General features: G+C 42.2%; 1 protein-coding gene across 1 annotated transcript in view; it reads left to right on the top strand.

Moving 5' to 3' along the window:
• Positions 1 to 25814, top strand: part of cd99 (CD99 molecule) — an 81309-nt gene extending 55495 nt beyond the window's left edge. The window contains exons 3-12 of the mRNA XM_072262652.1: positions 3302 to 3328; positions 4591 to 4647; positions 6573 to 6611; positions 10043 to 10096; positions 12896 to 12970; positions 16459 to 16482; positions 19701 to 19724; positions 21681 to 21794; positions 21912 to 21974; positions 23949 to 25814. Coding sequence (XP_072118753.1) covers positions 3302 to 3328; positions 4591 to 4647; positions 6573 to 6611; positions 10043 to 10096; positions 12896 to 12970; positions 16459 to 16482; positions 19701 to 19724; positions 21681 to 21794; positions 21912 to 21974; positions 23949 to 23992 — 521 coding nt within the window. The 3' untranslated portion in view covers positions 23993 to 25814. The remainder of the gene's footprint in view (positions 1 to 3301; positions 3329 to 4590; positions 4648 to 6572; positions 6612 to 10042; positions 10097 to 12895; positions 12971 to 16458; positions 16483 to 19700; positions 19725 to 21680; positions 21795 to 21911; positions 21975 to 23948) is intronic.
• The last annotated feature ends 323 nt before the right edge of the window (positions 25815 to 26137 follow it).

Raw genomic sequence — 26137 nt, 5'->3', positions numbered from 1 at the left:
AAGAGTTTGATTTACAAATTGTGGGGGTTTGAGTAAAATTAAAGGTCCTTATTTATAATCTGAGCACAAAACACAAACTTCTGGAGGAACCAGACTGAAAGAGTGCAGAGAAAATGTACAAGGCTGTTTCCAGGACATGAGGACCTAAGTTATAGGGAAAAGTTGAATAGGTTAGGATTTTATTCCCTAGGGCAACAGAGAATGAGGAGATTTGACAGAGGTATACAAAATTTTGAGGGGTATAGATAGGGAAATGCAAACAGGATTTTCAGCTGAGCTTGGGTGAGACTCGAACTAGAAGTCATGGCTCGAAGGTGAAATGTTTAAGAGGAACACAAGGTGGAATCTGTTCACTCAGAGGGTGAAGAGATTGTAGAACAAGCTGCTGGAGGAAGTGGTGGAGGCAGGTTTGATTTCAGCATTTAAGAGATATTTGGATAGGTACATGGTTGGGAGGTAGGTCAATGGGACTAAGCAAGCTTAATGGTTTGGCACAGACTAGTTGGGTCAAAGGGCCTGTTCTGTGCTGTGGCATTCTTTGCTTCAGTAGGTCAGGAAGTATCTGTGGAGGCAAAAGGATGACCGATGTTTCAGGTTGGGACCAGTGTACAAAAGCAAGAAGGAAGGATGTGACCATGGCTGGAGAGACCAGTCTTGCAGATGCTGGAGTCTTGAACAACAAACTAGGAGGAATTCAGCAGGGTTGAGCAGCATTTGTGGAAGGGAAAAGCATTGTTGATGTTTTGAGTTGAAACTGTGCATTAGGGTGCCTGGAAAGGCTCTGTTAGGTTGTCATGAGCCCTGTGGGCCTGTGTGGTGAGCCGTAGAGTGCTGATATCTGAGGTTTCTAGAACACCTGTGTTTTGTTAATTGTTGTCTCAACTAGAGCCGTTAAACCCTTGCAGTTTCTGTTTAATCTTGTCAAATTTATTCTGACTTGTCTGGGTTTTCCGCTTACTATGATTATTTGAAGTGGACTCCTGATTAGCACTAATTGCAGGGCCCTTGTGTTGAGAATGATTCGCCTCGTGGTGTCACTCGGTCGAGCATTGGAATTCCTATGTATAAATTCCAGTTTCTCTCTTTACATGGGAGTCTGTTGTTCCTCTGGATCTATGTTCAGCAGTTTGCCAGCGTACTCTGTGACAGAGGTGATGAGTGGTATGTGATGGAAAGAGAGAGGTATGTGCACCTAGAGCCTTGTAGGGGAGGCAAAGAGGATGGGGTTGTTAAGACTGCTGGTGGGTGATGGGTGGATACAGAGAACAGGGAGGGAATAAGTAGGCCAATAGCAATTGGACACAGTGTCATAGAGGGTGGCAACAAAAACTGGTAAATGCAACCACACAGGGGAGAAATAAAGTGAAGCTGGCAGATAATTTCATCCCTCATCATGTGCTGATTGGTTTTTGTGGCTGAGCGTGAGAGAACTTGGTGTGAGGAAATCTATCTTCTGTGAGCCCCTCCCCTTTCAAAGGAAATGCCAAACAGAAAGCTGGTGCTGGAAAGCAGAAAATCAAAGTGCTTGAAGAATATTTCCAGCAGATTCTGTGGTGAGAAGGGTTAAAAATGTTAACATCTTAGGGTTATTTTTTTTTTCTGTCAGAAGTGGAGAAGTTAGAAAGGAAACTTGTTGCGAGTTGCTGGGGGAGGTAGGGAGTGGAGGAAGACAGAGAATGAAAGAGAATGTCAGCATGGGTTAGAGATCGGAGGAGAGTGAATGAACTCTACATTGGACAAAGTGCAAACAAGATTGGGTATCTACTTAGCAAAATCCCTGCACACTCTCCACCAGGATGACCCAACGGAACTCATTGATATCTACCAAATATAGAGTGAGGGTGGAGAGGATATTTCCTATAGTGGAAGGTTCACCAGATTGATTCCTGGGATGGCAGGACTTTCATATGATGAAAGACTGGATCGACTAGGCTTATAGTCGTTGGAATTTAGAAGACTGAGGGGGGATCTGATTGAAACGTATAAAATCCTAAAGGGATTAGACAGCTAGATGCAGGAAGATTGTTCCCGATGTTGGAGAAGTCCAGAACAAGGGGTCACAGTTTGAGGATAAAGGGGAAGCTTTTTAGGACCGAGATTAGGAAAAACTTCTTTACACAGAGAGTGGTGAATCTGTGGAATTCTCTGCCACAGGAAACGGTTGAGGCCAGTTCACTGGCTATATTTAAGAGGGAGTTAGATATGGCCCTTGTGGCTAAAGGGATCAGGGGGTATGGAGAGAAGGCTGGTACAGGGTTCTGAGTGGGATGATCAGCCATGATCGTACTGAATGGCGGTGCAGGCTCAAAGGGCCGAATGGCCTACTCCTGCACCTATTTTCTATGTTTCTATGTCTAGAACCAAGGGAATCAGCCTCAGAATATTTCAAGTTCAAGTTTATTGTCATGCAATGGTGCACATGTATATAACTAAACGAAACAAAGTTTGTCTGGGACCAAGGTGCAAAGCACAGTACATAGATCTCGTACAGCACAAATAATAGTGTTCATAGATAATAGAAAAAATTATTATATTCTGTGAATGTACAAATTTGACAGAAAGAGCATATACAATGTATAGTTAAACATATAGCAGTATAATGCTCTGGGTGCAGTCATAAAGTGTAATAGGTGTTCAGAAGTCTCTCAGCTTCAGGAAGAAAAGGACGTCCCTTTAGACCAGAACTGAGGAAGAATTTCTTTTCCCCTTCCTATATTTAATAAATCTCTGGAGTTCATTGCAATAGACGGATGTTTAGGTCAGATCATTGGCTACATTTAAAGCAGAGGTTGATGGACTCTTGATTAGTAAGGGCATCAAAAATTACGGGGAGAAGGCAGAAGAATGGGATTGAGAGGGATAATAAATCAGCCATGCGGGAACGATGGAGTAGAGTCGCTGGGCAAAATAGCCGAATTCTCCTGTCACTTTGATTTGGAATCCCATCCCAATAATACCTCTTTGTCTTTATCCTCTTCACACTGTTAGCTTGAGGAACAGCTTCTCTAACACATTGCACCCTCCAGAACTGTATGCTGAATTCAGCCATTTTGGCGAATTGGTTGTTCTATATGTTTCTGTATGATTTTACGGAGGGTCCTTTGTTCTACCACAGCCTCCAGTGTGTCCAATTTGATTCCTATAACAGAGCCAGCCTTTCTAATCAGCTTATCGAGCCTTTTGGCATCACCCATGTGTGTTTCTGATATGCAAACATTGTTGTCTACAATTTAGAAGGACACTTGATATGTGGTTAAAATAAAATTGAAACAATTATAAAACCTATTTCTTTTCCTTGCAGCTACAAAACCTTCATTGCCCGATGTTCGTAAGTATTTCTGTTTTTGTGCACTAAAGATTTAAATATATTACCCTTTGTATGCTGAGCTAATTTTAAAAAAACTTTTCACTTCTTGTTATTAGTTTTGAAGAATGTACTTGCATTTTATCAAGGTTAAAAGTTTTGCAGGAATCCAAATAATATTTGTGTATATAGAAACCAAACCCCTTTTGTTATTGAATCTATGAGCTCATTGGAGGCTTAAGCAGGGGTTAGAGAACTGTGTATTTTGTGTGGGTGGGAGGGATGTATTTGTTTTGTTACTTGTTGTGTTCTGCATTGTCCTGCCCAAGCATTGTAGGCATGCTGTGTGGGTGCTGGAGTGTGTGGCAATATTTGTGGGCTGTCCCTCAGCATTTCTTTGGGTGTGTTGGTTGTTAATGCAAACGACACTTGTGATAAATAAATCTGAATCTGGATTCTTTTAACAAGTTAATTTGTGAGCTTGGAGCAACAACTGCTCAACTTCAACACTGCTCTCTCCTCCTTAAACCTTGACCCCTCTGAACACACCGCCATCCACTCTCTCCACACTAATCCCAACCTTGCTATCAAACCCTTAGATAAAGGGGGCACTGTTGTAGTGCGGTAGACTAACCTGCACCTTGCTGAGGCCAGGCAACAACTCTCAGACATGTCCTCTTACCTACCCCTTAAGGATCCCACTCTGGATCATCAGAAAACTGTCTCCAACATCATCACTGACCTCATCAACTCTGGTGAATTTCCATCTACTGCTACCAGATTCATAGTTCCCTTACCCCATACTGCTCACTTCGACCTCCTACTCAAGATCCATGATATCTAGTGGGCCCACTGTCTTTGCTTGCTCCTGCCTCACTAGACTGGTGTCATCGATTCCATTCTATCCCCCTTGTTTCAGTCCTTTCTCACCTACATCCGTGTCACTTCTCATGCTCTCAGTCTCCTCATAACATTCAATTCCCTGGATGACCGTCTCATTTTCACTGCGAACATCCAGTTCCTATACATTTCCATTCTCCCATCCAGAAGGTTTTGACGTTGTCTGTTTCTTTCTCAATAAAAGAACCAACCAGGTCCCCTCCACCACCACCACCACCCTGCTCTGTCTGGCAGAAGTGGTCCACACCTTCAACCATTTCTTCCCTTTGACTTCCCCCATTTTCTCCAGACTCTAGGGGTAACCTGTGCACCAGATGACTTTTCAGCATGCATGGTTCTTTTATTCAGATGCTTTCATTAATTTTCTCTTTCTGTTTTGTGTATAGCATTCGATTTAGATTTTGATGATGACAAGAAACCTGTTGATCCAAAGCAGGATGATCGTGAGTTGCTCATCTCTCTGCTATTTTGGTCAATGTAGTGCTTTCGATGTGTAATTACAATTCTCATAATTTATACCCATATCAGAATCAGGGTTATTATCATCGGCATGTGACGCAAATTTTGTTAACTTAGCAGCAGCAGTTCAATGCAATACATAGTATAGAAGATGTTGTGTATGTGGCCTGGTTACACAACAATGCTATTAATAAAAACGTTGGAGACGGGAGCTAAGGTTCATGGTTCTTCACTGGCAGAAACCGAACTCGGCACACACGTACAGATCAATATGCGCCTAATAGCGCATTCAACGACGTGTTACTAAAACATAAAGTAGTCCCTTATTATACTGTAGGCTATATGGTACAGAAGAAAAAAATAATGATTTATAAATAAGTAAATTTTATTCAGTATACTTTATAAAGTATGCATATATTGATTAGATGAAAAATTGCACAAAAGAACAGAAATACCAAATATTTTTAAAAAAGTGAGGTAGTGTTCAAGGGTTCAATGTCCATTTAGGAATTGTATGGCAGAGGGGAAGAGCTGTTCCTGAATCGCTGAGTGTGTGCCTTCAGGCTTCTGTACCTCCTATCTGATGGTAACAGTGAGAAAAGGGCATGCCCTGGGCGCTGGAGGTTCTTAATGGACGCTGCTTTTCTGAGACACTGCTCCTTGAAAATGTCCTGGGTACTTTGTAGGCTAGTACCCAAGATGTAGCTGACTAAATTTACAACCCACTGCAGCTTCTTTCGGTCCTCTGCAGTTGCTCCCCTCCATACCGGACAGTGATGCAGCCTGTCAGAATGCTCTCCATGGTACATCTATAGATGTTTTTGAGTGTATTTGTTGACATACCAAATCTCTTCAAACTCCTAATGAAGTATAGCCATTATTAAACCATTTGGTTAAGTTTGTTCTCCAGGAATTTCCATTTACCCTCCCCCATGTGTTTTTTTGGCAACCTAGTCTCTTTTGCACATATATAGACCACCCAGATTCTCCGGCTAATCCACCAATTTATTTATTGCGATACAGTGCAGAGTAGGCCCTTTGAACCATGCCATCCATCAACCTACCTATTTAACCCTAGCCACGGGACAACTTACAATGACCACTTAACCTACTAACCAGTACGCCTTTCGACTGTAGGATGAAACCAGGGCACCCAGAGAAAACCTACGCATTCCACAGGGAGGACGTACAGACCCCTTACAGATTATCCCATGCAGTGGCCAGTCTTCCAACCAGCGGGTCTTTGGGATGCAGGAGGAGACCAGAGCAACTGGGAATACACATGGAGGGGGAATAATGCAAACTCCACAGTGAGAGCGCACTAGGTCCGAATTGAACTAGTTGCTGGAGCAGTGAGATGGCATCATTACCTTCTGTATCACTCTTGGAGATGTAACAAGCCTCTACAAATTACAATAAAGAATAAACATTGTTTAGTGATGTTGGCTCAAGTGTAAGGGTTGTACAGGACACCAGAGGAGTGGGGGCTGTCCTGTTGTTCAGATAGAAAAATTGTGAACTCTTCCCACACTGACGACTAATGGGACTTCGTTGTGTATTAACTTGTCTGAATGACTACACTTCTCAAGTAGCTGTTCATTTGGAGTGCACTAGAATTAGACCTAGAACGACCTGTCTGAAACTATGTCTGACTATGGGTAAAAAAAAAGTATTGATTAAATGCTCAAGTCCTCAACTTGAATACATTGCTTTAGAAGTCACAGTGCAATAAAAACAATTTGTGGTCCAGAATGTTTGAAGGGTTTCTGGTCCTGGAAATGTTGTGATGGGATAATGGGGCAAAGGGGAGTATGGCTGTGGACTGGTACCTTGTTTGTGTTTGGGTGGGAGGGAGAAAGGATGGGGCATTCCAAAACATTGTTAACTTCATTTTCCTCTTTGTTCTCAGTTGGTGAATTTGATTTGAGTGATGCTATTAACGGTGAAGGTAGGTACAACTATTTCAAATTGGTTTGTGCATGTGGTTATTTAACCTCTACAGTAAATTGTTTAATCTCCAGGGGAAACCCTTTAAATGGACAGCCATCACTGGGGTGTGGCAATCTAGCTGTGTGAAGCTTCATGGCTGGGTAAAATAGGCCACAGGTGTCTTCGGCATTCCTGATGGGATAATACCACTTCCCCATTGATCCATTTCCCCACTCCGGTAAATTATAAAGCACAATTTTCCCTGCCTTCCCAGGTAGTGAGAGATGTCTTGATTGTCAGTCTGGTGTAAGGTGCATGGTACTTTGGTAAGATCTATCTCTGGTGTCTTTTCTGCAGGAGGGCACCATTAAAGAGCTGGGCATTTCTTTGTTCTTAAACTCAAAACAAGAGTGGAGCTTCTGGCATAGTAGGACATTAGTGCCAGATTGGCACGTTTTCCAGATAATAAGACCGTAAGATATAGGAGTAGAATTGGGCCATATATCCCATTGAATCTGCTCTGTCATTTCATCATGGCTGGCCCATTTATCCTCTCAACCCCAATGCCCTGACTAATCACCAATCTATCAACTAATGGCTTGGCCTCCACAGCTGTCTGTCACAACAGAAATGCGGAAAAAACAGAAATGAACAGAAAAACAGAGATGTGAAGAAATTTTTTTAGTCAGAGGGTGGTGAATCTATGGAATTTGTTGCCATGGGCGACAGTGGAGGCCAAATCATTGGGTGTATTTAAGGCAGAGATTGATAGGTATCTGAGTAGCCAGGGCATCAAAGGTTATGGTGAGAAGGCGGGAGAGTGGGACTAAATGGGAGAATGGATCAGCTCATGATAAAATGGCGGAGCAGACTCGATGGGCCGAATGGCTGACTTCTGCTCCTTTGTCTTATGGTCTTGTGGCAACAAATTCCACAGATTGAATACACTCTGGCTCAAACAACTCCCCCTCCTCTTCTCCTTTCTAAAAGGATGTCCCCCTATTCTGAGGCTGTGTCGTCTGGTCTTAAATTGTATGTCTTTTTAATACTCCAGCACCCTTTTAATTTGCCTTTTGAAGGGGCGTGAGAACAACATTTAAGTGAACCCAATAAATTGACAGGGAGTATGAGAAATGGAACCCAGAAAGTGTCAAGGGAGGGTGGGCAACTGAACCAGATAAGGCGAGAACAGGAACTAGGACCTGGTGAGCATAAATTGTGGACGTTGTATTTTAGATGCTGAACCGTTGGGATTTCTGAAGGGTTGGTTAGTGCATTGAGTTTTACTGCAGTATGGTATTACCCAGGTTTAAACCAGCTTGCAGTATTGATTCCTGACTACTTGTAAATCATTGGGCAAAGTGATAACTCTCCTATAATTAGTTTTTTTAAGGTGAGGGAGGTCATTGTTGCACTACTGTAAACTGGGATGTTGATTTTAGATTGAAACAAACGTTAAAGGGTAGCAATTCATCCCACAATCTCTTTGACCCACTACCGACAGGAAGGAGGTACAGGAGCATCAGGAGTAGGACTGTCAGACTGGCTAACAGCTTCTTCCTTCGGGCTGTGAGACTAATTAATATCCTGTCACCACCGAGGTCCTGTCACTAGGACAGCGAGCTGTTTACCTGTACTGTGCACTACATTTTCAATTATACTTCATTAACTTATTTGTGATAACGTTTTGTGCTGTGTGTGATGAGTGGTGGGTGCACTGCGGTCCGGAGGAACATTGTTTCATTTGGTTGTATATATGTACAGTCAGATGGCAATAAACTTGAACTCCATATTGGCCACTGAATGTGGCTTTAGGAACAGCCCCGACTAGGAGTTGAGGATGCCATCGTCTTCCTGGTGAACCGTGCCTACGCCCACCTGGACAAGCCAGTGAGCACTGTGAGGGTCATGTTTTTTGGCTTCTCCAGTGCGTTCAACACCATCCGCCCTGCTCTGCTGGGGGGAGAAGCTGACAGCGATGCAGATGGATGCTTCCCTGGTGTCATGGATTCTTGATTACCTGACTGGCAGACCACAATACGTGTGCTTGCAACACTGTGTGTCCGACAGAGTGATCAGCAGCACTGGGGCTCCACAGGGATCTGTCTTGTCTCCCTTTCTCTACACCATTTACACCATGGATTTCAACTACTGCACAGAATCTTGTCATCTTCAGAAGTTTTCAGATGACTCTGCCATAGTTGGATGCATCAGCAAGGGAGATGAGGCTGAGTACAGGGCTATGGTAGGAAACTTTGTCAAATGGTGTGAGCAGAATTATCTGCAGCTTAATGTGAAAAAGACTAAGGAGCTGGTGGTAGACCTGAGGAGAGCTAAGGTACCGGTGACCCCTGTTTCCATCCAGGGGGGTCAGTGTGGACATGGTGGAGGATTACAAATACCTGGGGATATGAATTGACAATAAACTGGACTGGTCAAAGAACACTGAGGCTGTCTACAAGAAGGGTCAGAGCCGTCTCTATTTCCTGAAGAGACTGAGGTCCTTTAACATCTGCCGGACGATGCTGAGGATGTTCTACGAGTCTGTGGTGGCCAGTGCTATCATGTTTGCTGTTGTGTGCTGGGGCAGCAGGCTGAGGGTGGCAGACACCAACAGAATCAACAAACTCATTCGTAAGACCAGTGATGTTGTGGGGATGGAACTGGACTCTCTGACGGTGGTGTCTGAAAAGAGGATGCTGTCCAAGTTGCATGCCATCTTGGTCAATGTCTCCCATCCACTACATAATGTACTGGTTGGGCACAGGAGTACATTCAGCCAGCGACTCATTTCACCGAGGTGCAACACTGAGCGGTCATAGGAAGTCATTCCTGCCTGTGGCCATCAAACTTTACAACTCCTCCCTTGGAGGGTCAGACATCCTGAGCCAATAGGCTGGTCCTGGACATTTCATAATTTACTGGCATAATTTACATATTACTATTTATGGTTCTATTGCTATTTATTATTTATGGAGCAACTGTAACGAAAACCAATTTCCCCCGGGATTAATAAAGTATGACTATGACTATTAATTTATTTGGAATAATTGGAATTGTAGAGTCATTAAATTATCCTGGACAGAACGTGGCTGAACTTATTCATGCAGACAAGGTTGTCTTCCTGAGCCAGTCCCAGCTCACTAAACCAGGGGTTCCCAAACTTTTTATGCCATGGACCCCTACCATTAACCAACTTTTTATACCATTAACCCCTACCTGTGAACCCCCTGCTCTGACCCTTTCCTATCTATGTACTTCTCCAAAAATTGGATACTTTACATTATTATTTAAATGAGTACAGTATGTTAAAATGTACATTCAATGAAGTGGCAGGTGCAATTTTAACTTCTAATTCATCAATTTTTGGGGGTAAAATGAGACAATTGCACTATTTAATCTGCACTTGAGACTGGATTTGACTAATCTGCAACCTTGTTTTTCTGACAGACAAGTACACTGCAACCAAGTCCCCTTATAAGCCAGGAGGCAGCGGTGAATCAGGTAAGCCACATGTTTTTGACCTTCTGCTACTGAGCTGAATGTCTGCTAACTTGTGAGCATGCTAGGGGTGTATTGACCAGTACACTCAGTGGCCACTTTTCGGCACAGGGATGGAGCCTAGCCTGGTCATCTGCTGCTGTCGCCTATCCACTTCAACGTTTGAAGTGTTGTGCATTCACAGATGCTCTTCCGCAAGCCACTGGTGTAAAGGATGGGGCACCATGGCTGCATAGTGGTTAATGCAACGCTATTAAAGCTCAGAGTGTCAGAGTTCAGTTCTAGTATCCTCTGCGAGCAAGTTTGTACATTCCTTCTCATGAGCATATGTGGGTTTCCTCTGGGTTCTCTGGTTTCCTCCCACAGTCCAAAGACATATCAGTTAGTATGTTAATGGGTCATTGTAAATTGTCCTGTGATAAGGCTAGGATTAAATTGGTGGGTTGCTGGGCAGCGCAGCTCTAAGGGCTGGAAGGTCCTGTTCTGTGCTGTATCTCTAAATAAGTAAAGAATAAATTTGAGCCACTGTTGCCTTCCTGTCAGCTTGAACTAATCTGGCCTGTTTCCTCTGACCTCTGTCATGAGCAAGGCATTTTCGCTGACAGTACTGTCACTCACTGGATATTTTTTAAATTTTTGCACCATTCTCTATAAAATCTAATATGAAAGTCCCAAGAGATCAGCAGTTTCTGAGATGCTCAAGCCACCCCGTCTGGCACCAACAATCATTCCACGGTCAAAGTTAGTTCGGTCACATTTATTCCCACTCTGAACAACAACTGGACCTCTTGACCATGTTGGCATGCTTTTTATGCATTGAGCTGCTGCCACGTGATTGGCTGATTAGATATTTGTATCAATGAGCAGCTGTACAGGTGTACCTAATAAAGTAGTCAGTATATTAGAACTTGTTCAGTAGCAGCATCCCTTGTAATGATCTTTCAAGAATCACTAGATTCTGGAATGTTTCCGGAGGACTGGAAAATTGCAAATGTCACTCCAGTCTTTAAGAAGAGAAGGAGGATAAATAAAGGAAATTATCAGCCAGTTAGCCTGACCTTCATGGTTGGGAAATTGTTGGAGTCCATTATTAAGATGGTGTTTCGGGGTACTTGTAGGTACGTGATAAAGTAGGCTAAAGTCAGCATGCTGTGCCTTTGTAGATCATCTGATCATCCCCCAGTAGTATCCGAAGGGATATACTTATTGCTGAGGGGAATAGCCACAGGGGAACCCTACATTGAACGCTTACTCCCATTACTTCTGGTGGTCACCCATCTACTCAGTCACGAAGGAGGGTATTAGCCCAAAATGTCAGTTGTTTACTCTGTTCCATAAATGCTGCCTGATCTGCTGTGCTCCTCCAGCATTTTGTGTGTTGCTTTGAATTTCCAGCATCTGCAGACTTTCTCATGTTTGTGATCTACTATCTGAGGCCTGAATTCAGGCTGTGACCACCTGAGTAAAAGACACATTGGTGAAGTGCTCAGCCTCCCGGGTGGCCCTGAATGCATCCCGCTCCAGGTCCTTTACTTCGTAAGCATATACACCTTCTGAAGGGAGTGAAAATCTACAAACTGTGCTGGTTAATTATAAACACGAGAAATCCTGCAGACACTGGAAATCCAACCAACACACCAAAATTGCTGGAGGAACTCACCATGTCAGACAGCATCTATGGAAATGAATACACATTCGATGTTTTGGGCCTGAAACCTTGAATATTTATTCATTTCCATAGATGGTCCCTGAACTGCTGAGTTCTTCCAGCATTTGGTGTGTGTCATACTGGTTATCAGTAGAGCTTGAGCAGAGGAATGTTGTATTTACTGGCAATCCCTCCTAATCAGAATCAGATTTATTATTACTGACTATTGATTATTATGTTTATTATCTGAGATAGCAGCACAATATGTGAAATTACTTTAAGTTACAATAAGAAATGTACAGTATAAATAAAATTAGTGCAAATGTCAGATAGAGTTCATGGTCTGTTTAGAAATCTGACGGCAGAGAGGAAGAAGCTCCACAGTACATCTAAAGAAATTTTGTAGTTGAGAAGGTTTTTTTTTTCCCCAAAAGATTGGGTTTATGGACCCATGGACGGCTGTTGAGAATGCTCTAGGTTGGCATTGGCTTCAGTTTGAACATTTATCTGAGTGGGATAAATGGAGTTGAGGCAAAGACTTGGTTGATCATGGTCATATTACTGCGTTGTAGAGCATGTTGGGTGTTTACGTACCCTGATCTTCTTTCTCCTTCCCTGAGTTTGGAGAAAAGCCAATTGCTTCTGCAGTGCAGTCCTGTCAACATTCCCTCACTTTCCCACTCTTACCCAGCTTTCATATAGGTAGGACATGGAACAGGACATTCCACCACCCAGCAACCTACCATTTAAACCTACCAATTAACCTACTAAAAGTCGCATATTTGAAATTGGGGAGGAAACTGGAGCATCTGGAGGAAACATATGCACTTCACAAGATGGACAATGATCTGGTACACACTATGGTATCACGGTGGCCCAATTGTAGATATCTAAACAAAAAAATTCTGATACTATATTAAAGTCTCTGCTTCAGTTGCCCTTTGAGGAAGAATGTTTCAAGGTCTTGTGATCCTCCAATGAAAATATAAATTGCCCTACTCCTGAAATGGACAACTTTTTTTTGTTACTTTGTGGATTCTCACATAAGAGAAAGTATCTTCTTCACATCCATCATGTCCTGGTCTCCCAGTGGTACTTGCATTTTTTTATTGCCTCCAGAGCATGCGCTTCATCTTCTGCCTTTAATTGTGCAGGCCGTCAGTTCGGGGATGATGATCTTGCAGATGCAGCTGGTGGCAATTATAAACCTGACAAGACTGGTTCTAAAGGTAACATTTTCTTTATTTGGTTGTGTCTGAATGAGTTCTGCTAAGTTTGTATCATTCTAAATTACATATTAGCTGATGTTCCAAGTAGAGATTATTCTGACTAACACTATGGTTAAAATCTATACTCACCTGTGAAAGGGATGTGTCTGATAAAACGTTTCATAGGTAAGTTTTGTGAATAAAAGGCCGGGTGAAGTAGTAGATATCTTTGGTAGCACATTAATCATTATTATGAAAAATAATTTTGTAAACTGAAGACGTACATCAGAATCAGTAATGTTACAATTAAAATTAAGTTAAAAGTAAGCTTGTTATGGAAGTACGTATATGTCACCCTATGCTACATGGAGATTTGTTTTCTAGCAGACATTTACAGGAAAAATAACCTGTGCAATAAAACGTATGAAAAAACCATACATATGTTATTTATCAGAAGTGCTGCATGCGCAGGGCCCTTAGTATTATTAAGGATCCTACCTGTCCTTCCAGCATCCTCTTTGACTTTCTGCTATCAGGCAGGAGACTCCGATGCATAAAAACAAGAACGATCAGAATGAGAAACAGTTTCCTCCCCCAGGCCATTAGACTTGTTAGCTCCCAGCCGCATCCCATTCGAAATGTCACTGGTTAATCTGATCCGTACCTTACAATATTTAATATTAATACACTTCAGTTTGTTATTTATGTGTGATTCATATGTAGGTTTTATCCTTGCCTTCAAAAGTTATTGTGTGTTATGTGCTTTAAAATCTGGTTCGAAAAAGCGTTGTCTCGTCTTCAAATACATTATATACACATATGCGGTTAAATGACAATAGACTTGACTTGAGAAAGACTGACAAACAGTGAAAAAAGACAAACTGTGCAAATGAAACAAAAATAATATCAAGGAAATGAGCTGAAAAGAGTCCTTGGAAGTGAGTCTGTAGGTTCAGAATTGTGCTGCGAGTGAAGTTATACATGCTGATTCAGGAGCCTGACGGTTGAGGGGTAATGACTATTCCTGAAATTGGTAGTGTGGGTACCTCCTGCCTGATGGTAGCAGCAAGAAGAGACCATGGCCTGGATGGTGGGGATTCTTGCTGATGGATGCTACTTTCTTGTGACAGTGCTTCATGTAATTGAACTCGACTCTATTCTGACTGACAACTAGTTCTCTCCACTCTATCTCAGCTGATTTACAATCACTCTCATCTCCATTCTCCAGCCTTCTCCCTGTAACCTTTGATGCCCAAAGATTCAAAGTATGTACACAGAATACAACTCCGAGATTCATCCTCCCACAGGCAGCCACAAGACCAAGAAACCCCATGGAATCCGTTCAAGGAAACATCAAACACACAATGTGCGATCAGGGCATTGATCACCCAAATCAAACTGCTCTAAAGAAGCAAAAAAAGAGTAACCAGAATCCAGGAACATATGCAACATGAACCCCAAAGTCCCCCAAAATGAGAACTTATCAATCTGCACTTTAAATTTACCTAATGACTTGGCCTCCGCAGCCATCTGCGGCAATGAATTCTACAGATTCTCTGCTCTCTGGCTAGGGCCATTCCTTTTTCCAGTTGGATTTTGGGGAGGTTTAGATGCAACTTGCAGTTAATTCAATATCACAAATGACCTGACTTGGTCCAACCAAGCAGAGTTCACTGCCAAGAAGGCCCAACAGTGCTTTTACTTCCTGAGAACACTAAAGAAATTTGGCCTGTCCCCTAAAACCCTCACTAATCTTTATAGATACACCATAGAACGCATTCTTCTAGAGTGCATCACAGAACGCATTCTTCTAGAGTGCATCACAACCTGGTATGGAAGTTGTCCTGTCCAAGACCGGAAGAAGCTGTAGAAGATCGTGAACACGGTGCAGCACATCACACAAACCAATCTTCCGTCCTTGGACTCACTTTACACCGCACGCTGTCGGATCAGTGCTGCCAGGATAATCAAGGACACGACCCACCCAGCCAACAGACCTTTTATCTCTCTTCCCTCCGGGAGAAGGTTCAGGAGCTTGAAGACTCGTACGGCCAGATTTGGGAACAGCTTCTTTCCAACTGTGATAAGACTGCTGAGTGGATCCTGACCCGGATCTGGGCGTGAACCTCCAAATATCCGGACCTGCCTCTTGGTTATTTTTGTGCTACCTTACTTTCCATTTTTCTATTTTCTATTTATAATTTATAATTTAAAATTTTAATATTTACTAATTTTTACTATTTTTAATATTTGTAATCCAGGGAGTGGGAAGCATAGAATCAAATATCGCTGTGATGATTGTACATTCTAGTATCAATTGTTTTGGCGACAATAAAGTATAATTCACACTTACCAATGGGGCAGCTGAACATCTCCCCCTACCGACTGTGAGCTTTACTTTTTGCCAGATATCCCACAATGTAGCATTGCTACAGGTTCTGGCATCTGCAGTCTTGTGTCTCTAACCCCACGCCCATGCCCTACTTAGGCTAAATAGGACAGAATGATGGATCTTGATTCAATTTCAACTGTTCGTTTCCTTCCATAGATGCTTCGGACTCACTAAATTTCTTCAGCTCCTTTTGTGTGCCACTCCAATCAACTCGGAGTGGTGTCTGTGCTCAAATCAAACCTTCCCTTTAAACCTTATCCTCACCAAGATCTTCTGACAATTCGTCTATCAGTTTATTTAAGAACGTTGAGCAAAATACACAAAATTCTGGAGGAATTCAGCAAGTCAGGCAATGTCTGTGGAAGGGAATAAGCAGTCAGTGACTTGGCCCAAAACCCTTCAGGACTGAAAAGCAAGGGGGCAGAAGGCAGATGGGCATAGTTGCTGCCTGACTTGCTGAGATACTGTAGAATTTTGTGTGTGTGCTGCTCAAGATTGCCAGCATCTGCAGAATCTTTTGTGTTTATTGAAGAATATTGTAGGTTTATTATTGTCTGTTGTCTCTGCTGTCAACACCGATGTTGATAATTTCAGCGCAGATAGGGTAAATGCAAGTAAGCTTTTTTATCCACTGAGGTTGGGTGAGACTAGAACTAGAGGTCATGGGTTAAAGGTGAAATGTTTAAGTGGAACATGAGGGGGAACGATTTTATTTACAGGGTGGTGAGAGCATGGAACAAGCTGCCAGCACAAGTGGTGGGTGCAGGTTTGATTTCAACATTTAAGAGAAATTCAGATCGGTACATGGACGGAAGGAGTGAGGAGGATTATGGTCTGGGTGCAGGTTGATGGGACTGGGGTGGCACGGCCTTGATGGGCCGAAGGGCCTGTTTCTGTACTGTCGAGTTCGATGGCTGTATGACCGTGACCTTGCTGCATTGCATGTGTGGCTCTACCACTTGGCATTCCATAATGTGTCCTCTTGGAGCATTGAGGATACTCAAACAGGGAGATAATGATTGATATTGTCAGTTTTAAAAGCTTAGTCAATAAGATTGGGTTGAACCTTCTGTTCATGTCTCTCTTTTTTGACTGGATTTGCTTTCTTTTTGTATAGGCCATTCAGGTGGGCTTCCAGGAGGTATGTACCTGTTTCGATTAACTGCTTGTAATTGAGCATGGAAACTTCTTTGTTCTGCCCGTTTTGCATGACTGGAATTGCAAATATTTCCTTCCCACTTCTTTCCAGTTTACATTGGAGCATTGTGCTGAAGTGTGTAGGTGAACTCTTCCACGAGTTGCATCAGTCACATGATGAACGTTAATATGACATTGTGTCACCACAGCGTGACTATTGTCTGGTTGTAGACACTGAACTTTGGGGAAAGTGTGTCAAGAGTTTTCTAAAGCTTTTGTATCTCCTGCCTGATGGAAGCAGGGAGGAAGAAAGAAACTTAATTATTGTAATTGTACTTCCCCCCCCCCCCCACACCCCCCATCCACCACTTCTGCTGGCAGCTCATTCCACTGCCCTTGAGTGAAGAAGCTCCCCCATAAATATTTAACCTGTACCCTAAGACTATGACCTCTAGTTTGAGTCTACTTAACCTAAGGAGAGAAAACCTTATCTATGCCCCTCATAGTTTTGTTTACAGTACTGTGCAAAAGTCATAGGTACATATATATGTAGCTAGGCTGCCTAAGATTTTTGCACAGTACTGTGTTTGTCAACATGTAGCGGAGAGCGAGTTTGTAAATCTGGTGGAAAGAAAGCATATTGGGAATGTGAGGGTGGAGTGTCACAGGAGGGATGTGGACAGGTGGCAGAGAAGGAGTGCGGGGGGATCGAGGAGTTGGCGTGGGTGCAGATACACCCCGCCCTGAGACACTGGGCAAGGTCATTTAATTCCAAACAATGGGTTTATTAATCATTACAAAATGCCTTGCTGGTGCTTCCTGCTCCCTTCCGTCTCCCCCTTTTCCCAACCTGATTCCCCTTCCCACTCTCTGTTCTCAACAGAGACCCATATCAGAATCGGGTTTATCATCACTCATGTATATCATGAAATTTGTTTTCATTTGTGACCACAGTACAGTACAATACATAAAATTACTACAGTACTGTGCAAATCTTAGGCACCCTAGCTGTACAGTACCTATAAAAAGTATTCAGCCCCCTTGAAAGTTTTCATGTTTTTTTTAATATATCATTGAATCACACAATATTTAATTTGGCTCTTTTGACACTGATCAACAGAAAAAGACTTTCTTGTCCAGTTGAAAACAAATGTCTACGTCGTAATATAAATTAATTACAAACATAAAACACAAAATAATTGATTGCATAAGTATTCACCCCTTTAATATGACACACAAAATCATCACTGGTGCAGCCAGTTGGTTTTAGAAGTCACAAAATTAGTTAGATGGAGATCACCTGTGTGCAGTCAAGGTGTTTCAATTGATTGTAGTAAAAATATCCCTGTATCTGGAAGGTCCAACAGCTGGTGAGTAGGTATTCTGGCGAAAACTATACCATGAAGACAAAAGAACACTCCAAGCAACTTCATGAAAAGGTTATTGAAAAGCACAAGTCAGGAGATGAATACAAGAAAATTTCTACATTACTGAATGTCCCTTGGAGTACAATTAAGTCAATCATCAAGAAAAGGATATGGCACAGTTGTAAATCTGTCTAGAGCAGGCCATTCTGAAAAACTGAGTGACTCGACTATGCAAGAAGGGGACTAGTGAGGGAGGCCACCAAGAGACTTATGCCAACTCTGGAGGAGTTACAAGCTTCAGTGGCTGAGATGGGAGAGACTACACATACAACGACTGTTGCCTGGGTGCTTCACCTGTTGCAGTTTTATGGGAGAGCGGTAAAGAGAAAGTCACTGTTTTGGGGGTGGGATCACATGAAATCTCAGGTAGAGTTTGCCAGAAGGTATGTGGGAGACTCTGAAGACAGCTGGAAGAAGGTTCTGTGTTCTGATGAAACTAAAATTTGAGATTTTTTATTTTTTTAGCCATCAGACCAAATGCTATGTTTGGTGTAAGACAAATACTGTACATCGTCAATAACACACCAACCCTACCATGAAGCATGGTGGTAGCTGCATCATGCTGTAAGGATGCTTCACTGCAGCAGGCCCTGGAAGGCTTGTGAAGGTAGAGGGTAAAATGAATGCAGCAAAATGCAGGGAAATCCTGGAGGAAAATCTGATGCAGTCTGCAAGAGAACTGCAACTTGGGGGAAGATTTGTTTTCCAGCAAGACAAAGACCCCAAGCATATGGCCTAAGCTAGACAGGAAAGTCTTAAAAACAACAAAATTAATGTTCTGGAGTGGCCAAGTCAGAGTCCAGATCTCAATCCAATTGAGAATTTGTTGCTGGACTTGAAAAGGGGCTGTTCATTCATGATTCCCATGCAATCCAACAGAGCTTGAGTAGTTTTGTTAAGAAGAATGGGTAAAAATTGCAGTGTCCAGATATGCAAAGCTGATAGATCCAGACAGACTCAAGGCTGTAATTGCTGCCAAAGGTGCATCTTCTAACTACTGACTTTAAGGGGGTGAATACTTATGCAATCATTTATTTTGTGTTTATATTTCTAATTAATCACTTTGTAGAGATCAGTTTCCACTAAAATGACACAAGTCTTTTTCTGTTGATCGGGGTCAAAAAAAAAAAAGCCAAATTAAATCCACTGTGAGTCAATGTTGTAAAACAATAAAACATGAAAACTTCCAAGGTGGGTGGGGGGTGTTTTGGTCTTTCAACATCACTTTCACCCGGGGATGATCAGGCCCTGGCTTGGGTCCCATCAGCACTGGTCCACGGGTCACATGGCTATCTGGAGACTTGCTCAGCAGCCTCTGCTCTGTGCTTTGCCTCCCTGTAATGCCAAGGAGAGAGAGAAGGTTCTGCCCAGTGAGCAGCCAGCAAAACTGCTACACCCTGCCTCTGTAGGCTGGCATCGTGCCCTCCACCCTTGTCCCTGGCACTGCTCTACCAGCTCCTGGTACATGGCTTTCTTGCGCTCAAATGCCTCCTCAGCCGGTCTTCCCAAGGAACTGTCAGTTCTACCATGACCACTTGCTCATGGACTTTCCAGTTTAGTTGTCTAACTGCACTGTATCTTCCGTATAACTGTACAACCATATAGTTGTCTTTTTCTCTGCTCATTATTTTTCTCCTTTTGCACTGTTCGGTGTATTGTGATTGGAATGCTATTTTTGGATGGCATACAGCTTTCTACTGTATCTTGATATGTGATGATAATAAACTATTACTAATTTAATTGCCCACCTTTATTTTCGTTCCTGGGAAGATCTAATACTTTTTTTTGTTTCTAGGCTCAAGCCAAGAAAGCAATCAAGGTATGGCTACAAGCATAACTTTATATAAAATTGTTTAAACATTGGTTCTTTGATAAGATATTGGTTAGCCCTATAGGTCGATACCGATGGTCAAAGCCCTGGGACTACAAGTCTGAGAATCCACTGGGGGAGTCAGAGGCTTGCTTTCTGCAAGTCTGCTGGAGTACTGGAGGCCTGCCCAGTGTTTGGAGGAGTATGTGTGAGTGAGTGCGGAAAGGGACTTGTATTGCTGTTTCCTCATTCTGACCTTTTACCTCTTTTTACCTGCCTATTACCTCCCCTTGGGTCCCTACCTCCCTTACTTTCTCCTATAGTCCACTCTCCTCTCCAGTCCTTGACCTTTCCCACCCACCTAGCTTCACCTATCACCTTCCAGACAGCCTCTTTCCTCTCCCTCTTTTTCTCCCCCCCACCTTTTTATTCTAGTGTCTTCCCCCTTCCTTTCCAGTACTGTTGAAGGGTCTCTGCCCTAAACATTGACTGTTTACTCATTTCTATACATGCTGTGTGGCCTGCTGAGTACCTCCAGCATTTTGTGTGTGTTGCTTTGGATTTCCAGCATCTGCAGAATTTCTTCTGTCTATTCATTTGCTGTTGTTGCTTTCTTGCTTGTGTTCTGCTGTACGTTGTGGGCATGCTGTGTTGGTGCAGCAGTGTGTGTCGACACTTGTGGGCTGCCCCCATGACATCCTTAAGTGTTGGTTGTTAATGTAAATGATGTATTTTGTGTATATGTGATTTTTAAAAAAAGTGAATCTGAAGACGAGAAGGGCATCTGCTGTTTGCAGAGTCAACACGCTGCTGTACTGAGTTTCTATCGATTTGTTGTGACATTAACCAGGTTTTTAAATGGAATGCCTTAAAGAAGATTGTTACTCCAAATCCGATGCAGCATACAAAAACACAATAAGCATTAAAAAAAAACAATAAATACAGTGGATTCGGTTAATTGGGATCAGTACATTTTGGCCCAATTAAGCGGCTTTACCAATTAGCTGAAGTTTCGTGGAAATAGTTAAAATTGTGTAAAAATAAGACAATTTACTATTTAGTTGAGTAACAACTTAAATACAGAGCAAATTAGAACATCACCAATACTACTGCTATACCATAAAACTGCATAAATTCCTAATAGTTATTAATGGAGGAATTCATCCAGTGTGCTTTTAATTTGGTCCAGTAGGGTAATTTTTTTTGGCTAGTGTCAAATCTTTTCATGGCAAGTTTCTGAAATTTTAAAAATATAGAATTATCAAAGCTCACTTTTTCAAATCATCTCCTGTCTGGCCGAATGGATAACATAACACAAGCACACACAATTGACTCTAAATAAAAACTGTTCACCCTAAGCACATTGTAGTACCTAATGGCCACACAAGCACAGTTTCTGATGCAAGTTAGCAACTGTCTGGCCACAGTCTCCTGTTCCAGTTAAGTGGCGTAGTGTCCCAAGTAAAGAGAATCCCTGTTATTCTCTTGATTTGTTTTTGTTCTTTAAGAGTTGTCCCAAATAAACAGCTGCTATGATTAAACGATGATCCAATTAACTAGAACACATTGTATATGTTATCGATGAAACAAAAAAGAGAAAATGTTGGGAAAAAGACTCAGCAGGTCAAGCAGCATCTATGGAAAGCAAAACTTAACATTTTCTATCTGCAGACCTTTCAGAAGTTTTTCCTCTCACCCAGAATGCCAGTTGTTTTCTTTCCACAGATATTGTCTGACTGATTTTCCCAGCATTTCCTGTTTGTTTCCAATTTCCAGAAGTTTATTTTTGCTTTTTCAATTCCATGCACCTGTGCATGTAAGCACGCATTTGCTGCCATCTTTTGTTGGACTACTTAACAGGAAATCATTCTTTACCAGTAATGTAATAATGTGAATGGGATAGTTTTTTTTATATAAGAAAATCTCTTTTGTTTTCCTCTTTTTTTTTTAAATATATACATACAGGAAGCAAAACTGGTACCTTAACTGGTATAATCAGTGGTGTTCTACTGTCCGTGGTAGGAGCTGTGTCTAGCTACATTCTCTACCAAAAGAAGAAGCTTTGCTTTAGCCTGACAGGTAGGAATACAGGATCGGGGAGATGAACCCCTCGGTGCAAATGATTTCTCGATATCCATTATCCCAAAACGAATTTAAGCCTGAGAAAGTGCTTCAGCTCGAATTTTATTTCACCAGGGAGCTCCGGTGAACAGAACGTGAAGCAAAATAGTGCTCAAGGCCAACAAGAGGAACCCCAGTGTAAGTACTCAGTTGTACAGTGAGTATGATGGGCTTCCCCCTGCACTTACACCATTTTCCCCCCCCCCCTTTCAAAATCACTGTGCACGGACTACTAATTCACTATTCAGCCCCCCAAAAACTCTGCCATTTAATAAGGCCATGACTGGTCTGATTATAAACTTCAAACTGAATTCCTGTTTGCCTTTGTCTGTACAGTTTGCCACGTTATCATACCGATTATTGATAAAGACGACAAACAACACTGGACCCAGCACCAATCCCTCTGGCACACCACTGGTCACAGGCCTCCAGTCAGAGAGGCGACCACTCTCCCACAAAGCCAATGATGAATGTACTGTAATTCGCTACTTCATTCTGAAGGCCATGCCTAGCTTCTGGACCATCCTTCCATGCAGGACTTTGTCAAAGGCCTTGCTAAATTCCATGTAAATAATGTCCATTGCCTTTCCTTCATTAACATTTCTGATAACGTCTTCAAAAAAAAAACTAAGATTGTTTAGACACCACCTACCACGCACAAAGCCATGTTCACTATCACATATCAGGCCCTGTCTATCCTGCCCCTCAGAATCACTTCTGATAATTTACCCACTTCTACTGTAATGCTCACTGGCCTGTAATTCCCTGACTTATTCTTAGAGCCTTTCTTGAGCTATGGAGCAACATCAGCTATCCTCTTGTCCTCTGATACCTCATTTGTGGCTGAGGATGTTTTAAATACCTCAAGGGACCAATCTTGTCTGTTGCCATCTTTTTGTACTTAAGATATCTGTAAAAGCCCTCGGAATTCCATTTCACTTTGTCTCCAGAGCAACCCCATGCCTTATTTAGCCCTCATAATTCCTTTTGAAGAGAGACACTTGATTTTTTTCATAAGTATACCACTCGAGTACCTCACTTGTTCCTTGCTGCCTTCATCTGCCATGTCCCTCCACGTCATTCCAAACCAGGGCCTGAAGTATGTTTTGAAAATCAAGGTTATCTAAACTTGTTATATTGTCTTTTATTCCAACAGGAACATGCAAACAGTGCTCTCAATAGTTCAATTTTGAAGTCCTCTCACTTACAAGGCATCTCTATGCCGGAAAACAACCTGTCTTAATCCGCACCTGGCACCAAAATTGGCCCTTCTCCAATTTAGAATATCAATCCGAGGACCAGTCCCAACCTTCACCATAATTACCCTAATACTAATAGATCCAAAATGAACCCTTGCACACACTTTTGTCACCTACCTTGTCTCATTCCCTAATGGACCCAGTAGTGCTCTCTCTCCAGTTGGGATCTCTAAGGAAACTTTTCTGAACACAGTTGACAAATACTATCTCATCCAATTCTTTTATAGTATGCGAGTCCTAGTCAAATCAATATATGAAAAGTTAAAATCACCTCTATCACAAGCTTATTTTTCTTGCAATTGTCTGCTATCTCTCTGCAAATTAGTCCCTTTAAATTCTGCTATTGGGCAGTCTATAATATAACCCCAATAATGTAGTCATCCCTTTCTTCTTCCTCACCTTGACCCATGTGGACTCGGTGGATAAGTCCTCCAGTCTGTCCTGTCTGAGCACTGCCATGACTTTCCCTGATGCGTAATGCCACTGTTCACCCCTTCTATCATGTCTAAAACAATGAAACCCTGGAATATTAAATAACACACACAGGATGCTGGAGCAACTCAGCAGGTCAGGCAGCATCTGTGGAAAGGAATAAAAAGAGTCAATGTCTTGGGCCAAGACCCTTCATCAGTTCTACCCCTCCATGCAACCAAGTCTCACTAGTGGTGACAATATCATAATTCCATGTGCTGACCCACACTTGAAGCTCTTACCAACAATACTCCTTGCATTGCTTGCATACAGTATATGACTTTTTTGATGAAGTTTTGAGGGATAGGAAGCCCTAAACAGGGTTTTCATCCTCAGTTCTTGGTACATCTGCTTTAATTGGTTTCTCCTTTGTGTTCTGCAGCTTATAACACTCTTCTGCAGTCTCAGCCTGCTACCAATGCCTAGAAGATGGCTGACAGTGGAGAAAATATCAGAAAGCAAATGGCTGTGTGGTCCAACCAGACATTTGAGATCCTACCACAGATTTATCTCCTGTTCACTTGTCTTTCCACTTCAGAATCTTGTTCTGAAACAATGTGAATTCATTTTCACATTTGATTTCAAAGATGTTTGTAAAAGGTATTGATGTCCCCAAACAGCTAAATTTGATACGGTTACACACAAATGCTAAAGGAACTCAGCAGGTCTGGCTGCATCTGAATGCATGCATTACTAAATGACAATAAAAGAGGACTGCGTGTCCTCATAATCTAATCTAACCTAATCTTACGTGTTGCCTGTTACTGGCATTTAGGGCAGCAATGAAGGTCCTCCATCAGTGTATAGAAGGATTCATCATTGCTGTTCCTGTAACAATTACTTTTTGACCAGTCAAGGTTGTTAGCCCTGAGCTGAACCCCAAAACCTGGAGGACCGGTGGACCACTCTTAGTCTAGCCCGTACCCTTTGACCTGTTTGGCATGGGTGACCCTACCATGGCCTAAAGCACAAGGGCCTGACTCCAGCCAACATAGTTCTCTGGGCCATTGAGAGACGCAAGCCTCCAACACCTATGACAAGGTTGTGGTCCTCTTGGAGGAGGCTGCATCTACGGAGAGCAATAAACAGTCGACGTTTCATACTAAGACCTTCATCAGTCCTGATGAAGGATCTCGGCCCAAATCATCGATTGTTTATTCCCTTCTGTAGATGCTGCCTGACCTGCTGAGTTTATCCAGCATTTTATATGTGTGGTGCTCAGGATTTCCAGCATCTGCAGAATCTCTTGTGCATTATAAAATTGTTTGACTGTTTAAAACATCTTCTGTAGATTAATTGATGTGCATGAGTTTTTCTGTTAAATGTTGAACTTTAGATATTTTTAGATGTGAGGAATATTATAGAGCAAATTGCAAGTGTACACAATGGAAGGGTGTATAGTTCACAACCCTGGAGTTGTTGTAATGTCTAGTTTACAGAATGTTTTCTTATATATATTTTGAGTAATTGTACTAAAACGTCATGCCAAAATATTTGTAAAAAGTGGAGAAATCTCTTTTGTGCATCATCAATATGTGATTCTGCAGTTCTGGTTGCCCTGCCTTAGGACAGATGTGATTAAGCTAGAGAGAATGCAAAAAAGATTCACGAGGATGTTGCTGGGTCTGGAGGATTTTGGTTACAGGGAAAAACTGAAAACACTCTTGATGAGGCTGAAGGGTCATTTTCATGAGGGGCACAGATGGGGATGGGGGCAGGGGTGTGGGAGGGGTTTGTCACAGTCTTTACCCCCCAGGACAGGGGAGTGTAGAATTAGAGGGCAGAGGTTTATAGTGGGAGGGAAAAACCTGAGAGGCAGACTTTTCCATACAGAGGCTGGTGCGAATGTGGACTGAGCTGTCAGAGAAATTGGTAGGAATCGGTACACTTGCCACTTTTAAAATACTTTTCACCAGTACGTGTAATTGGAAAGGTTGAGATACATATGGGCCAAACACAGGCAAATGGAACAAGCTCAGTTAAGACAACTTGGTTAGCATGGGCGGAAGGGCCAGTTTCCATGCAGTGTCAATCAATAAACTCACTGATCTCTGAACTGTTTTGTTACCTTTACTAGATGTGAGTTTCAGAAGCTCTTCAGTGTGCATATGTTCTATGTTCCATGTTTAGCCGATATAACAGAACTAATTTCCACTCTTTGTATATTCAAAGACCTGAAGTGCTGTGCATTTGCTGTTTTGGTAATTGTGTAAATTTGTTGGATTCTTCATAAACAGAATAATTTAGATATTCCTGTGGGCTCTCCTTTTGATTTGGTGCTAGGAGCTGGCCGTGTTCAAAGGTTCATTTATTATCAAAGAATACAACTCTGAAATTCTTCTTCTCCAGATAGCCACAAAACCAAGAAAGAAAAGAACAGCATCATGACCATCAACCCCCAAATCCTTTCTCCCCGCACAATGAATGAACAAAAACAGAACAGGCATATTGACCCCCCAGGTCACCTTCCCCCTCAGACAAAAAACGAGGTAGATCTGTGTAAAACACAGAATATAAAAAAAACTATCAGATTGAAAAAAGTCTATAGTCCAAGTCCACATCTAAAACACA

The sequence above is a fragment of the Mobula birostris genome, chromosome 7, assembly GCF_030028105.1.
Source record: "Mobula birostris isolate sMobBir1 chromosome 7, sMobBir1.hap1, whole genome shotgun sequence".
Lineage (NCBI taxonomy): Eukaryota > Metazoa > Chordata > Chondrichthyes > Myliobatiformes > Myliobatidae > Mobula > Mobula birostris.
This window is presented reverse-complemented; position numbering and strand designations above follow the sequence as displayed.